This window comes from Bombus flavifrons, chromosome 7 (assembly GCF_040668555.2).
Source record: "Bombus flavifrons isolate JBK064 chromosome 7, iyBomFlav1_principal, whole genome shotgun sequence".
Classification (NCBI taxonomy): domain Eukaryota; kingdom Metazoa; phylum Arthropoda; class Insecta; order Hymenoptera; family Apidae; genus Bombus; species Bombus flavifrons.
In genome coordinates, this window is record NC_138448.1 from 8,623,406 (window position 1) to 8,641,396 (window position 17,991).

Sequence of the window (17,991 nt, forward strand, 5' to 3'; positions counted from 1 at the left end):
GTATTCGTGAAATATAGATAAAGTTTCGAAATGGAATTTTCATCGGTTCTTCGGAAAGTTTTAAAACTTAAAGGGAGGAGGTCTCTGTCAGAAATCGAGCGGAAACTCGTTGCCTCGACGCGAAGGAACCTCGTAAACGGACGTTTGGTGTGAAAACGACCCTTTCCGCCGTGCTGCCTTTCCGTTGATAAGAAATGCGAGCAACGGGGCTAGACAGCGGAGAAGCAGGCGTGAAACGAAATAAAAAAGAAAGCGAAGCAGAAAGCGCAGCCATGCCAAATGCGACGCGAGAACGATTGTTCGTGCGGAACATTCCTGTCTCGAGTCTCGTTCTGAAATTGTTCGTTTAGAAATCACCTTATTCTCGCGAAATAATTTGCAAATTGTTTCCATTCCGACTCAGACCGAGGAAAATCTCGTTCCTTTAATTTCGGGATAATTTTTCCACGGACAAACAAACAAAAGATATTTCTTTTTCTCTAAAATCTAGACGATTTTCCTATGGATTTCTAAATCTTTGATTTATTAATTCAGATCTTTCTATTAAAATCTAGCTGCATCGATCATTTTTTTCTAATGGAAGATTTTGTCACTCGACATATTTTTATTTTAAAAATCTATTGTTAGAAATATTGACATTTCTAGAAGACGTTCTTAGAAATATTCTATTCTAGAAATTTCGTAGCCGGCTCGATCCTCCGATTCGGTATTCATCAATTATAGTTCAAGGCTAAATTCCCCCACTGCGTCTTCGTCATTACGTGCCACAGAAATTCTAACATAGAAATTTTACACGCGTGCCATAAGCGGCGATAAAATCGTTAGCAGCGGAAATCTGTCGACTTCTCAAGCTTCTCAAGCTACAGCTAGCGGTAAGGATAATGCAAGGAAGAAGTAGTGGGGGATCGAAATCAACCATGATGGTAGTAATCGAACAGAGAATCGGCCTAATTGTTTCGAACAGTGTAACAGAACGATCGACTCGATTGTATCGGAATTTCCCACGAACTGTATCGTTTGTTGTTCGATTAGAGCCTTATAAGTCCAATTCCTACGTATGTGTATCATATGTATATGTGTATGAGTGAGTGATGTGCAAGCACAGCTTATCGTTTATCGATTAGATGCATCTTCTTTCGGTTAAGAGGCGTCGAAAGAGCTTTCTTTCTTTATTATTATTATTATTATTTTTTGATATTGTTCAGAGATGAAGGGTGTGTCCTTGCACCTCCGACCCACTTCGCGTTACCTTGTCAAAAAAATCAGTCAGATTAAGAAATATAGACAGACAGAGAAAGGGAGGAAGGTATTATATAGAGAGAGAGAGTAAGAGAGAACGATTGGTCTCGTTTGCTCGCGTTCTCTCATCCGGAAAAACCGAATTCGCTCGGAGATTCATGGATTCTTTTTGCCGCTCGGAAATTTATGGACTCGTTCCTGGCTTATATTTATCCATACATATATATCTACGTATATATATATATATATATATATATATATATATATATATATATATATATGTACGTATGTACACACGTAAAGGAGGACGTGTGTTAAATATAAAAGTACCTTCACATAAATTCCGATGGCGTTTAGGGGTCTCGTCGACACCTCGAGATTTATCGATTCGATGAATTTTCAAGAGGCCGTGCCGAAATCTTGTGGAGCCGGAGAGAACATCGAAAAAAGAGATTCTCTCGAGAAAGAAACTCGATGACCACGATATACACGTGCACGAGCATTTAGAAGAATTAGGAGACTCTAATTGGGCATAAGAAGCAATCCCAACTTATAAATTTGCCTCTCATTTAATAACGATTCCCGAGATTCGAGTTAACGTCTTTTTCTTTCACTTTTTAGAAACTAGAAATCGGCTAGATTCTACGACTCTGTTCGTTCTTGAAAATAACGAAATATTTTCCACGTTTTCTACAGCTACTGTTATTTATTGAAGCGACGTTTAAGACGGTTATCGAACATCGGTAAATATCGTCGACCAATTCTCAATCGTTCAGCACACGAATAATCCAACGGATACGTTTTCGTTTATTTTCTTATCGATTTTCGATTACCAATAGCCAGACGAAGATGCAGAAATAATTTTAGGGTGGAAGAAAAGGGTGAAGAGAGAACACGAGCTACGAGTAAGTGCTTCGTTTATCATTTCATCGAAGAATCATGAATGAAACGACGCGATTCATAATGTCGATCGATCGATGATCGTCTCACGGGGATCGTAGCCGAAGGAGAAAGCAGATGGTTTTTTAGCTTTGATCCTGAAGGAAGAAATAACGATGAACGTTTTTCGAGAGAGAAAAAGCGAGAGAGGTACGTAATGCATCCAGCAATTTTTCCTTTCTTTGTTTTAATTTTTTCTGGGGGATAGAAAGCAGCTTTGTTTCGTTTCGTTCACGTAGAAACGTTGATTGTCCTCTCGAACGTTGGCCATTCTTGATCGCGACCTATCGCGATGACGAAACTTTAAAACGTAGAATTCTCTTTTCTCTGAAATGATCGTGCTTTGTGAATCGATCAAATTTGTGAATGAAGTTTGTGACTTCGATTCTGTGACGAATGGCCGAACGAACGAACGAAGGAACGACCTAATGGCTGATTTGGCTGATAAGAGAAATCGTGGTGAAGAAGCCTGGGGACGGACTGCGATGACGAAGTAACGTTACAACGATGTTCATCATTTTGCTCTTTTTCAGTTATTTTTCCCTTAAATTTGTTTATTATTGTTGCGTAGAATTGGACGTAGAATTGATTAATTTCAATATATAATTTAATTTTACTTTATATTTATAGAAAAGTTTGATAATTTCGAGTCTTTCCTAGTGCTAGTGATGTGCAGAAGTTTCCACAGCAAGATCCTTTACTTTATATTTTAAAAGCGATATTTTAAAATGATCTTAATTAATTGTTCAACGGTGTTTATTTATTTAACTGTCCTCCTTTCTTTTACTCGTCATACTATTACACCCGATATTAAAATTCTTTAAGACATCGCTTTCGAAACATAAAGTGAAAAATCTATCTAAAGCTTTCACGTATCACTGTACCATAGATTGTGGGACATTTGCTTAATTGTAAAAATTTAGCTATGGTAATTATACGCTAATACGGTGGTGATAGCGTTAAGGGAAAGTAACGTTCTCGAAATGGAGCATCGAAAGAATAATTAGAAAAAAGGGGAAGGAGAAAAAAAGAAAAAGAGGATATCGAAGATCGAAATGCAGAGTTACGGCGCAATTAGATAAACTTAATTAAGCTTCCGGGGAAATGAAATCGGGAAAACGAACGACAGACTCGAAAGACAATACCTCGAAGTTAATTATACGTTGGTTGCCCTGAAGCACCTTGATTGAAAGAGTAAAATAGAGGAGAAAAGATCGCGAGAGGTGAAAAAAAGGAAACGAATGATCGTTCGCTGTCTTCGAGTTGGTAATTGAAACAAATTGCCAACGACGCGGCAGCGAGGGCCGTCACTCTCGTTTCTACACCGACTTCAGGAAGGAAATAGTTACATGGTAATGAAAGTATTTGATATTTCGCGCGATAACCGCCGCGACTCGCACGCAAACCTCGAGAAAACTCGCTCGGTTTCGTTTCTAAACCGTTACGAATTTTCATTGTTAACAAGAACTCCCCTTTTAGATTAGAATCGGTCTTTCGAGCCTTAAATTATTCGTAGACAGCCATACAAATATAATAACACGTGCTGCTATTATGAGTTATACGAAGAATATTTCGAAAAAGCGATTTGAGTTAGTAATATAAAATTTTGTATAATTTAATTCGAGTTTTATATTATCGATTTGAATATTGTAATTTAGTTCGAAAATAAAAGATCTTCTGTAATTTAATTCGGGGATTAGAGTATCAATCTTAATATTAATTCTCAATTTCCCAAATTTAGAATTCGAAATAACAAGTGTTTGAAATAATCAAGCTTTATAATATTCAAAGAAAAATATAATATTACCTTTAGATTAAGTTTAGCCGCAACCTTTTAAGGATTCAATTACGTTAAAGTTTATGATTATTTTTTCATTCAATTTCCATCATCCTTTGTAAAGTAAGATACTTTTACATTGAATAAATGAAGCTAGTCTTTAGAGCAGGAATTATCCTTTTCTTCAATTTCCAACTATCCTTTTAAAAAGTTATCCTCTAAACTTTAAACTAGTAAAGTAATTCTTTTCGCTACTTTCTATCTTAATTTTTAACATAAGTTGCCCTTGTATTAAACGAAATTAATGTTCACAGTTTTCCGTAATTTCCACGGTTCTTAAACTAATTTAACCTCGGGTTAAATAAAACATAGCTATTCTTTCCAGCTATAAGATAATCTGCATTTTCATTTTCATCTTTACTCTTTCGAATATTCCACGTTCGAACGTTACCTTCCGAATATCACCTAGAATCTCATTCCAACAAATATCCATCTTAATTCGCAAGAAAAAAAAAAGAAATTCCTATATAAAAATATTTGTTCATTTTCCACAAATCATCCCATGACTCATTTTTCACTTTCACGTGTTACAAACACGTATTTGCCTACGTGAAAACAGACAAATTGTCCCCCTTGTAGTGTCCTACCTGATTCTACTTCGAGCATGAAGTGTTCCCGACGATGTGTCTTTTTTTTCTTTTGCGTATTTTTTGCGGTATATATATATGTATTATATAGACGCAACAATAAAAAATATATAGACAAAGAGATCGTAAGATTGAGAAAAAAAAATAAGAAAAAATAGGTAAACGAGACTAAAAGAAAAAAAAGAGAATCAACAGAATTACACACAGGCTCTATAATCAGACAGTGATAAATCGTGTCTTTGGGGGGGGGGGGGGGGGGGGAGCAAAAAGTGGCGTTCGTATCGCGTTCCGGGTGTCGTCTCTACGGATGCAAGATGCTCATCTACTATTCGACTAAGTTCTGGGTGAAAGATCGTAGCATTCTAAGGGAACTTTTGGAGATGTATACATTAGTGTATAATATTGATGTGTTTGTAGAGAGGCTGCAAGTACACGCGTGTCACAGATACGCGTACTTGCCTCCAGATGCACATTTGGCACGTTGTATGACTTGTATATACGTATATCGAGCATCTAGATTCAAGACGGCTATATCAAAAGGGAATCGTTTTGTATACAAACGTACATAATATACAGACATGTATTTGCGTATAGTAGATATTCATACTTTGTATTTTGGAACTTTGTTTCTAGCAGAAATTTATCTTTTTTACTCTTTTTTCTCTATTCCTTTATACTTTCTAACATTCAATATCATTTTTAACTAATTAAAACTTACTAAGTATTATTCGTATAATTTTGATTAAGTATTTCAATGTCGAATTAGATTAGAAAATATTCGATTGACATTGCCATGAGGAATATGAATGAACGATGAGAATATTCCTTTCTTTTAGTCAAAAATATGGATGTTTCACGCGTCGTTCCAAAATGTGCGGCATGAATGCAAAGACAAATAGAAAAAAAGTGGGGCACGGGTTGTGTGTTTCGCATTTCGCTGATGTCTCGTTGACAGAGTAGAGGCGCTACAAAGTGGTCAGCAATACTAAACGCACAATAATCATTCGTAGGCACTATTCGCCAGTGGACCTAAACAGTTGTGCTCGACACGGTCACGCGATATCTCGTAAATGATACTTGAGTTCCCTCCTCTGATTACATATCCAGCGAATTCGCGAGGAAGATCGGTCAAATTATAATTTCTTTTCATTTTATCTTCTAGAAATAATATCTTTCAAATTTTCCTTTCGCTAAATTGTTTTCTAAATTTAACCTTCATTCGATATCATCGAATTTTAAGTGATCTACTAAAGTTCAAGTTGAATTACTTAATTTTAGAGTTCCAATTTGCATTTTACAGGATATAAAGAATTTCTCGCGTAAAATGTAGAATTTAAATAATCTAACTGAAATATAACTGAATTATTATAGTCTATATACTTATGGCTCAACGGTACCAAACGATGGTTAAAAATAAAAAAAAAAAAAACTGGAAAATTTGTTCATTTCGTAAATTGAGCAAATTCAAAGATTTTCTCACTTCGTAATCGACGCGTCGATTCGTAAACGAAACGTATAAAGATACAAAGAAACACAAACGATGAAATGAACGAATGATTGGTGACGATCGATGATTCCTCGCTGATAGTGATCCACCAGATCTTACGGATCGTTAGAAACGCTCAAACTTTCTTACAGTGTTGGAAGTTAGAACGATCGTCTGACACTTTGATCACCCGTTGATCGAACTTTTGCTATTGGGAATGCGCTTCGAAGCGACGAAGCATGATTCTGATGATCGTCGTTCGGATATGATGAGGAGAAAACTGCTTGAGTCCACTGTGACGACGATTCGCGTTACCCAGAACTTCGAAACGATCGTTCTCGTCGGAATTTTATTGGAAATAAACAAAAAAAAAAGAAAGATTACTAATAAAAAAAATATTATTAACACGATGCAATTTCTGGATAACGCAGCACAGTCCTTGCAGGGTATGAGGTGCGAGCCAAGTGCATCGACTATGAGGTACACGACGTGTGAATGAATTATCATGATAATTTATTGTACTAGTGTGTAGAGCGAGCGAGGATGAAATTTGTCGAAAGTATTTAAGAAGAACTAATGAGTTCGATCCAGTGGAATTATTACGATTGTGAGAAGCGATTTGTGCATTCGGCACGGAAAAGAGAAATTTTTGTTGATGTTGCCAATGAGAACGAATAGTTCCAGGGAGATTTTGGGGGTAAATTTCATCTCGCTGCTCCGGTAGTTCAAGTCTAGAGGCGGGGATCAACGCAAGGGGCTCTAATTCGTTCGGTGCACGAGCAGGAATGATCTGCGATGCTTCATTTCGTGGCCACCGTTACTACATTTTACGTCTGTTTATCCAATTTTTTTAACTCTACGTTTCTTTAATTTCCGTCGATCTTTCTGTAGGAGTCTATTCGACGACTCTTTTGAATAACCGAAAGGCTAAATTGGGCCGAATTTTCAATGGATTTCGATCGAAAGAGAAGTAATTGTTATTCAAAGAAAAAAGTAGATGACAAGCAAATCATAATGAAAATTTTCTCTAATTTTCTCCCAGAAATTTCACTCAACGATCCCTTTGAAGTAATTGAAAAACTTCAGTTCAACTGAATTTTTAATAGAATTCGATCGGAGAAAGACTAACCGTGTTTTACAGCAAGAAATAGACCAATAACTTTTTAGTTCCACGTCGTTCTTCCAATCTTCTCTAATTCCTCTACCGAAATTTGATTTTACAATTCCTCTCCGATAATCGAAATCTAAACTGAGCTGAATTTTGAATACCGTTCGATCGAAATAAGGCTACCTGTAGATGTGTACATCCCCCTACCCAAAATATACAGCACAAGGTATTACACACTGATTCCCATAAAATCTTCATTCTTCTCGACAATTCCATTTTCAAAATATTCTTTAAAGAGAGAGACATAAAAAATATCGTCGTTTTATTTCCTTGAAAAATTGAGAAGTCCCTGGGAAACCAGCTCTGTCCTCGCTGTTAAATATTCCTGGACCCTCTTTCATCAAGACCGACGCTTCACCGAAATCAGTGCGTAACACCTCGGCCGGGTCCCCTATTAAGCCCTGCCATTGTAGCGGTGGGTCGTAAACACTCGCGTTTGTCGTGGAAACAAAAGGGGGGAGCATCCAGCCTGTTAACTCCACCCTCGGTAAAACAAGTAGGGTGGCCGTGTCTCTTAATAAGTGAAATAAAAGTGCGTGCGCGGGGCCACGTCGTGAAGCACCTCTTGAAAAGAACGAAAGATCTGCTGAACAGAACCTTTATAAAAATATATACACATATATAAATATAAATATATAATATATATGTATATATACATACAGAAGAGGGGGAGTTTATAAGAAGAATAAACGGGGAGTGAGAGAAGAGAGACGAGGTGGGTTTTTATGGGTTATGAATTCTGGAATATAAACAGAGAATACAGAATGTATAAACAGAGAACGAGTATAGGTACAGAGAGAGAGAGAGAGAGAGAGAGAGAGAGAGAGAAACATGTATAACCGAGGGGTTCGAGGGTGAAAAAAGAGAGACATATAGTCGATAGTGTCGTTTAGAGAAAGATAAAGACAGACGATAAGGTCGGGTAGGGTTGTGGGTGTAAAAATTTAATGGGAGATATAAAAGTACTGTCTGTCGTGGTCCATGAAGCGCTGAAGAGGGCCGGAGGTACTTACCCTGTGCATCATACTTACTGGAAAAGTTCCTCGTCGCCAACATGGTCGTCAGAATAGCGCCCTGCGGACAAAAAAGAATACCGGCCACGATTATTCCTCTTTTACGTTAATCGAGAGGACCGAGGAGAGAGAGAGAGAGAGAGAAGAGCAAGAAACACGACTCGCTTAACTTTAACTGGGAGAGGAAGTCGTACGAACGGCTGAACGAAAGTTAATCGCGCGAGATAAGCTGCTCGGCGGTTTTTCATGTTTTATCGCCGCGGTGAGTTTCAGTGAGATCGAGGGATGAAGATTGGGAGTGCGGCAATGGCTTGTTAATTGGAAGTAATTTAGATTTGTGTTTCGTGCTCTTGTACGTGACTATACGATTAACTTACAAGAACCTCGATATACCTCGAGCGGTTGAGAAGATCAACTACGGTGTTTGAAAACTTCTTTGTTTTAGTACTTAATCAGATCACACGATCAATATATCTTTTCTCCAAAAATGACTCATTTCGATGGAATTACTCAATTTAGTTTGTGCGGTGAACTTGGCTTAGATGAAGAATTCAAGAAACACACATAAATAGGAAGTAACTCGACCTTTATCGCTCGTTTCAGCTAACCCTCCAATCGATAAAGAAAATTTCATTCTTCTAATTACGCGATCCTTCAACCTGACCAAAGCCATCGAGTCTTCTGATTACAACATTATTCGGTACTACATAGATATTTCAAAGAGTATAAGCATTCTAAAAGATTCGATTAATCACACGAGAATAAATCCTACCTCTGTAATTACACAAGCTTCCAACGTAAACAAAAAAATCATCGAACATCAATCAACGAGATAACAGTTTGAAAGACAGTTCTAAGACTTCTGACCATCCAATCATTAATCAATTTCACTTTTCCGAATGATGTAACTCGAACCTTCAAGTTCTCCATTGCAAGTTTCATTCAACAAAGGATAAAAATTTGAAAGAAAACTCCAAGAGATCCGTATTTGAATAGTCGAAAGACTCGACTGGAGCTCGATCATGCCAATTTCTTGAGAACAAACGACGTTCTCGCACAGACACACGCGCAAACGCGAACGAATGCAGTCGTTCAGCGCAGCTTCTTTGTACGGCGGCTGATGGTACTTCCGGTCTTTGGTATTGCACGTTATTACAACGGTGAACTTTGGACCTGGAGACACTCGATCCCGTCTGCACGTCGGTTTTCCAACGATAATTCCCTTACGCTCGAGAAATTCTATCGTTATCGGTATTCCAAACGTTGAACGATGATCCAACGAACGTATACCACGTTGGACGAGGCACACGGATCGATAGATTAATAGCCCGCCATTAATTCGCGTCCCGAGTGTCTTTTATCTAAATTAAACGCCCACTCTCGCTTATCGACCTGTTACTCGTCGTATTAAACGATATTGCGCGGAATCGTGTCCTTTAAAAGATGGAAGTCGCTTTAAAGAGACGAAAGAAACGAAATGTTTTATTCATCGACCTCTGCTAGATAGCAAGTGGCTTCTTTTTTAATGTACGTGTTCCTTTGGAGTAGAGAGGCCTTGTTAGATCATATATTAAATACATTTCGATAATTACGTCGATCCAGAGGTAAATGCAATTATCGGCGAAAGTGGAAACGTATTTGATGAAATCGCTTTTTTAATGGCTGCTTATGATCGTGATTACATAGGAATGAATTTGTTAGACCTCTATGAGCATTGTTTCTCAATTTCTTTTCTTTTCTTTTTTCTTTTCTACGTACTCACGAGGTAGATAACGAGCTTACGTATTATTCTTGAATATATTCTGTAGAATTATTTTTCGTTCGGGGATTTGAATTTATGCGTTTCTGCATGCGAGATAACCATGTTATTGGTTTTTTGCTCGATCCCTAATTGATTATAATTTCTACAATTATTAATACGACAATATCATAAATACATTACATGATGATAAATAATAATTAAACGATGAAAATGAACTTGACTTCGAAATTCGAGAGGGAAAAGCTGCCGTTATAAAATTGTCGCGAACATCCAATAAAATGCGCACAGAAGTTAACACCATTCAAAGAGAACAAGATGAACATCGATCTTTGCTGACCGGAGGGATTCATTTATCTATTGCAAGATTTTATAAAATTTAACTTCTCTTTAACTTGAACAAAACGGTATTTATAACAACATCTTCGATACTTAACGTCTCACGATTCACGCAATTCCATAACTTGCTATATACAATAATATGATTTCCTGAATAAATACGCCTTCCTCTAATGTCCATCGTAATATGATAAACGTATCAATTTTTATCAGATTTACCAATAAAATTACATGCTCGACATTTCTCTACAAAGAGTCGACAAACAGGTTGATTACCTTTAAACAAGGAAATAATTAAACACGAAAATGACTAGGGCACACGGACTAGTTTCAGGCCGACTTTCTCGAAAACCGGAAGCGTAGAAGAGGAGAGAGTGGCGACAAATACGAGCGAACTAAAGCAAACAGAGCTAATAAGAGTGGCGTCGATGCAACGTTTCACGTATCGTTCGAGCATCCAGAAAATATTTACGACAAATATTTGCTGGCAGAACAATCGATTTCGATTAGAGGCCGGTTTCTATTTTCGTGTCGCGCGAGCCTCTGTAATACGCATCGTGTATTTAAATTCCGAATATTAAATACGTGGACGGGCCAGGTAGTAATAGAGAATCGAGCCGTCGCCCTCCTCTCGCGCGATTAAATATTCATGCACCGTATTATACGATACGCCTCCGTTTCTTTCCGAGTCGTGTAAGGCTCTCGTTCGATCGCGCTGCGTGCCGGCCCGGTAAACGAGAATCAATTCCTTCGTTTAATTGAAACAATTCCACGTATTAACTCAATGGAAGTTTACTGCTCGGTTCGTATCGCATGAATATTGAATTTTGATCTTGCTGCCTGATTTATTTGTTGACAGAACTGGCAGACTTTTAATCGGAATAATTATGAAACATGTTACTTTGGCGCGTTATCTAATGGACAATGTTATCTAAATCATTCGCATCGCTGCAAATTTCTCTGGTTCGCGTTTATCGTATTTTAATCGTTCTACAAAAATTTAGATAACTACCGTAACAGTCCGAGTATATGGACATGAAAGTTTCTTGTAATACAATGTTCGAACACATTCGCGAACCGATGTATTTCGAAACACCGTCTGGCCGAACGATCTCCGTAAAGAATCTCGCGAAATCTCTTTCCTCTGCCGAAAACCATTAAAAAACACCGAGTAAAAAGACCAACATTTCTCTCTTTAATTACAGTACGACTCGACATCATAATGCGAGTAACAGCTTCGTCCACTTCTCATCGATCTCTCGACGACTCGTAATTACCTTGAAGAACATCAAAGCAGCTTGTTCGTCAGGTGAAAAATTCCAAAGAAAGGAAGAGAGGAGAGAAACGGAGGAAATAAAAACGAAAGAAACAGAGAGAAAAACAGAAGGAATGTCTGATCGAAGGTTACAGGGTTGGCCACCAGTGTGTTCGAGTGTTCCTTTTGAGCCCCGGAAAGTGGAATGGGCAGACAAAGCAACCGGATAGGAATGGAATTACTATGTTCGAGTTTCGAGTTTCACGCCGGTTCTCGTGACGATTGAACAAACTCCGGGAAAGGGGTCGTCGTTTAATAACTCTTGGTCGAGCTCGAAACTTCGTCATGACGAACTTGGTGTTTTCCTTATTCTCAGTTCTTTAGTTTCTCCTTTCCTTTTTTTATTCTTGGTGCTTTGCGTGGAAGATCACATTGTATTTAGTTTGAAAAAATACAACCGGTAGATTGATTACTCTGTAGATTAAATATGAGGGGTAGTCGTCTAATCTCGTTGCAACGAACTTTCTTTATTTTCTTGCGAAAAGTTACGTATTATTTAATTTATCGAAATTGGAAACGAAAGAGTTAGTCGATAAATGACCGTGTAGGATAGATATTGTATGTAAAAATAGACGAATTGATTGATTAATGGCTGTGAATGAAGATTAAGTATATACCTCAGGAATGGTGGCTTCCTGTTGCCTGCACAGTGCGAATTTATTCCTCAATGCTCTCATGTTTGTTATCCTCTGTCATTCACTTCAACGATGAATTTCAGCTTGGTGCACGACTTTTATTAATAGCTTCACACTCTCACGCGAAACATCACTAACAATGAACAACGTTTGGATGTCATTTGAAGCACAAAGATTTCTTCATTTCCAACAATTGTAGAAATTCTGTATCTACTGCAATTGATATTCTAATCTGTATATAACCTAAATAATTCTACTCTATAACAATAGGAATAATTTATTTGATTTCGACCAAGAACTACGACTTGGTTCCAATCTTTCTAATCGCACATTTCCTTTTCCGATCTTCTTACTCATCCTTTCATACATTATTCTTCAGCTATCCTTAATCGAGATACTGCATACTAAGAGTCTATGCTGTAGTCTCTACATCATACTAACAAGGAGATAGCAAGGACTATGAAATCTTGAAATTTGTCGGTATGTACATTCGATGATTTAGGTTGATGGTAAAACAGCTCCAAAAGGATTTGAGTGTAATTTTGTTTTCGAGAAATTAATAAGTCTTTTCTTATATCTTACTTTATACGTTCTTTTAATATTAGTATTATGTTCTTTTTTAATATTAACGTTTCACAATTTATTTTGATAAACTTTTCATTATTTCTATCTACCTCGAAATTGCTGTATATTTTTGCAATTTCACGGATAGAAATTGTAATAAAAGCATTTAAAACATGAGAAAGTATTGCACCGAGAACATAATTTCTCGATTTATTTCTTCGTATTATTTCTGCCAGCCATTGCTATTGCTAATCGTCTGCTTATTGCAATAATTTTATTTATATTTCTCCTTTGCGTGATGTATGTCGCTAATACTCAATCCTCTCCTCCGAAGAAAGAAACGAAGGTGCACTAATCACCAATATCCTAATTAACCTAGTGTGCGACTCATGACTATTTCATCAAACGAGATCGCTCCTTAAACCGATCACGAAAACATTATTAACGCCATCTAACACCCTTAATCGAGTCTCGGGTCACGAATCACCCGAGAGGCTATGCACGAACGCGCGTCTACCGGTCTATGTGTACCAATCGCCCTTCGTAAACCAGCTGGACATTAAGTTCGTGCGCTAATTACATTCGGTTTAATGGAACAATCGCGTGATTGAAGGCTCGCCCTCCAGCTGCGTTCAGATACTATCGTGAACTGAACGAAAAACACTATTTCATGGGAGTGGGGGTTACTTATGCGAATAGTATATCGGTGGATTAGTAATTGGTTGCTTAATCACTGCCACGTACGAGATGTACGATCGTTCCCGTAATTATACATCGTTCGTTCGATTCTCTGCGGATATTGTTATACAAAAGTTTAGATTCTTTGGACGAAATTTGCGAAGGTTAGCAATCTAAAAAAGAAGATTTTTTATTTAGGAAGCGAAGAATTTAAGAATACAGAAATTTGCTTTTTAGAATTTGAAGGTTAAATCTCGTTTGCGAAAAGTTGAGGATCTTTGGAAGGTGTTTGCAAAAAATCTAGAGAGTTTAAAGAATTTTTCTTTGGGGTGCAAAGTATCTAGAAATGTAAAATTTCTCATTTTCTACAATATGGATTTTAAATTTTGTTCGTCGAATGTTCCGAATCTTTGGGTGGAGTATCAAGTCTAAGAAGAAACTTTTCTCGAAGGAAAAGTATCTAAGGGTCCGTGAAAATTAGAAAATTAAAATTTCTAAAAATACTTTTCCAAATTTAGACTTAGAATTTTGTATACTTAAAAATCCTCTCGCAGTAATGTAAAAATATGTTGAGAAAACGAAACATAGAATTCAATAAAAAAAAAGAAAAAACTGTGGAAAATGTGAAATTGGAAAAAACATATATGAAAACTGCGTATCTATCCATTGGATTTAATTTATCTACATTTCTACATCCATCATATATTTATTTCTATCGATCAGAACGAAATACAAAACCAATGCCAGAATAGGTCATTCGATACCAAAGGTAACAAGATTACGAGCTTCGTTCCTCGCTACTTAACAATTACCTACCACTTCGCTACTCCAATTATTACTATCATCCTGTTCTTGGAACACGCATTATGTTTATTATGCTACATTCTAAAATTCATTCTAAAAATGGAACACGTTAAACCACAAAAATCTCGTAAAGCAAAATCAAAAGGTAATCCATCTATATTTCTGTATACCTATATATACGTGTTTGTGTGTCACGCTTTGATCAGAAAGCAATATTCTCCTCTTCACATTTCCAAATACATTTTCAGGGGCGCAAGAAACAAAGCTATACATATATAGAAAAGCGAACAAATTTCACCAAGCTCGATTAATATCCGACACACGTCGAACGATACACATACTGTCCACTCGAATAACTATATCATTGCTATTCGACGTGATTGTCACTACAATTTCGCCAGTCGTGTCCATAGAAACAGACCACTTGACAGTACACGCGTTTCCAACGGCAATTCGTGCCACACTGTTCGCAACAGTTGGAATCGTAAAAGTCGTCGAAGAGACTGACTAGGTAGGGGAGTCGGAAATCCACGAATTCCCAATCAAAGAAGGCCTACGTAAGGCCTTTGCCACCTCCAATTCCCGCGTTTAGTATCTGTGAAGGTGTTTCGGGGACGAAAAGGGGATTAGGAGACGATCGCAGGGGGAATATGTTTCTTTCCCGTGGTTGGCAATGTGACAGCATTTGTAAAATGATCTTGGTTTCTTTATTTCTTTGAAATTCTATGGCCATTTATACTTATTTAAAATTTAGAAGGTGTTGTATTAGTTTACGTGATAAGTATACCGCGGATTTCTATGTGTTCGTACGAAATTTGAAGATACAAAAGTGCACAGAACGTGAAATATTTAAAGCAGAGTAAACTCGTATTTTAATCTGCGTTTAAGTTCTATTACTACTAGTCAAATTCTATTGATTGCAACAATTTCGTAGGAAAGTCCGCAGTTTAGTTATAAGTAATTTCCCAAGTTGGCCTGGAATTTTGTTATTTCGCTACTATGGGATCGTTCGAACGATTTTAATTAATTTCTTTTCTTCGAATTTTTGTGGTTATTTAGAATTTCATTATTGCACTTAAGCAACGAACTTTCACTCGGCTGATATTGTTACATTCACCTGATATATCGGGAAAAAACCCGTTCTATGTGTGGGATGACCTACTGCTTAAGGGATGATTGAAAAAGTTGTGTAAATGTAACACGACGTGATTGAATACCGGCAATCCTGTAGTTGATTCAATTAAGAACAATTTCTAAATAGAATTTCTCTTCAGAGGTGAGTCTATTTAAAATAGAAAATGGTAAAATTCTTATAATACATACTCGAATAAAGATCGATGAAAAGTTGACCAAAATTGTTGGAACTGTACAGCGAATGTGAAAAAGTACTCTTCTAACGCGCCTACTTTTTAAATTTTCAAATTTAAACATGTTCTATTCCTTGTCGGAAATACAACTTCGATTCTTTGGAGTTTCTATAAAATTTCTATAAAAATCAATCCCAATCTTCTAATAGAAAGTCTGACAATTTAAACGTAAAACTTTTCCGCTTAATACTCCAATATAATATTATGCACACCTGAAACAAGGACGTAACACAGATTGATCAATTGTTTTACCGCCGAAAAGAGGAGCCGATTGACCCGACAAAATAGCCACGCAGCAGCAAGACAAAGCGAACTCAATTTCGAGTTTCCTCTGACCAGTTCGCCATGGAGTTTCGTGGGTAGAAAGGGGGGCCAATGGTTGGACGCTAAACACCGGTTTATCCTGACAGAAGCCGTGCGACTATAGATCATTTAACGGGCTGGCGCACCTTAACACTCGATGTCTCGAATCGAAACTTGCGTGTAACTAGTTAACTGGAGTTCCGGTACAACACGTCGCCAGCGAATTTCCGTTGTTAATCGAGAAACTCGCGACCTCGTACGTCAGCCTCTAATTATTGGTTCTCCCATGGATTTTAGGCTATAATATTACTCGTATCCTAATTCGTTATATTTAACACTCATACCACTGTACAGACATATATATTATTCGAGCGTTGTTAAAAATTTTCCTATGCCTTTATTCTTTGTCAGATATTTTAGATTTTCTAGGGAAATAATATCAGTATGACTGATATGTAGGGATATGTCTTACATTCATAGAAAATTTTAGCATATAAATCATACGTGTGTACGATATAAATTTATGTCTAATCTAATACGATAAATGTACTGCTCATAATTATCCAAACGATACACAACGATTAACAGCCTATGAATATTTCGCGACTAATTGAAATTTAAGACGCATGTTAATTCTAACAAATAATACATTTAGTATGGTGCATGGTTTCAATAAGGAATCGTATGTAAGTTAATATTCTTTTATTTTTACAGAAATAGAACGTAAGCAGAGGTATGTTTTATCGCACTGGCGATTATGTCTGGTACTCTACTTTAAATTTTTCAAGTTTCTTCGCATATTTTACACTACGTTCTCTGCATCGTAGCAACTTTACGTATCTCAAATGTACATGAAATTCCGCATTCTAGCGATAAGAATAGCAGAAAACTCTTATTTACCTTTATTTGCAGTAACAGTGAAATGAAATAAAGAAGAGTTTAAATATTATCAGAATAACTACAAGCGTTTGACTCGTTTCTCTCCCTCGTTCTTTTCTTTTCCTCCTTTATCTTTTTTATTCCTTTACCTTCTCGCCTTTTTCCAATTTGTAAAAAATCCCGAACAAGTCCCATGGATGAGCGCGCGAGTATTAATTAGAATAAGGATAATAGAAGACTTACTTTTAATTTGCGCCTTGCGTTGAATTTCTTCAAGCAATCCACAGTCTCTTGTCTGTGGACGACGGACGCGACACGTTCACGTTGCTGTAACACGAAAGGAAAAAGAAGAAAGTTGACGTTAGCTGTTCGAGATGCTCCGCAGTGATGGATGCACGTTTCACGAGGCTGATTTTACTTACGCAGATCCACGGGTGCTTCAGTGCCTCGCTGGCGGTGATCCTTTTGCTCGGGTTCACCGTCAGCATCTGATTGATTAGGTTCTTGGCTTCCGGCGTGACGGTGTCCCATTCTGGGCTTGGGTACTGGCAAAAACAAATGAGCAGAATAATTCGTTAAACGCCGATAAAGATGACAAGTTTTATGGCGATTTTATGGCGATATTTTCCCTTTCTTTGACATTTCATTAGACCTAAACCTCTTGCGTTCTTTGGGTCATTTTATATTTTCTTATCGTTAAGAAACTTCTCGAATTCAGAGATAAAATAAAGAAGCGTAGTGATATATGTGCTGTCTTATTCCAAATTTATCGTGAACGTTTGTTTGAGTATTAAAAGTTTCGTTTTCAGTAAGAACGAAACCGAGATCAAAATATTAAAGAATGAGGATCAACTGTGAGATTGAGGAATAGACAGAAAAGTTTTTCATTGAACGAGAATAAACTACAATTATTGTTTTGTATTATTTCTAGTTTAACTTAAACGAATGACTAATCCAAAAAATAAATGGCAGTCGATTGAATTTATAATTGTAGTGAATTGAACTAATTCAATCAAATTTAAACGAAAAGAATACAATCTAGGGCGTGAAGCGCAATCCTTCTAATCCAGAAAACAATT

At 37.0% G+C, this 17,991-nt stretch overlaps 1 protein-coding gene across 36 annotated transcripts in view; it reads right to left on the reverse strand.

Annotated features, from left to right (window-relative positions):
• CaMKII (Calcium/calmodulin-dependent protein kinase II) overlaps positions 1 to 17,991 on the reverse strand; it is a 157,649-nt gene that overhangs the window by 50,943 nt on the left and 88,715 nt on the right. For 22 of the 36 annotated variants that reach the window (XM_069116922.1, XM_069116937.1, XM_069116921.1 and 19 more), the window contains exons 8-10: positions 17,335 to 17,457; positions 17,156 to 17,239; positions 8,270 to 8,330 (exon numbers count right to left, since the gene is read on the reverse strand). In XM_069116922.1, the coding sequence (XP_068973023.1) occupies positions 8,270 to 8,330; positions 17,156 to 17,239; positions 17,335 to 17,457 (268 nt within the window). The remainder of the gene's footprint in view (positions 1 to 8,269; positions 8,331 to 17,155; positions 17,240 to 17,334; positions 17,458 to 17,991) is intronic. The other 14 variants (XM_069116941.1, XM_069116923.1, XM_069116938.1 and 11 more) reach the window with 1 other exon arrangement.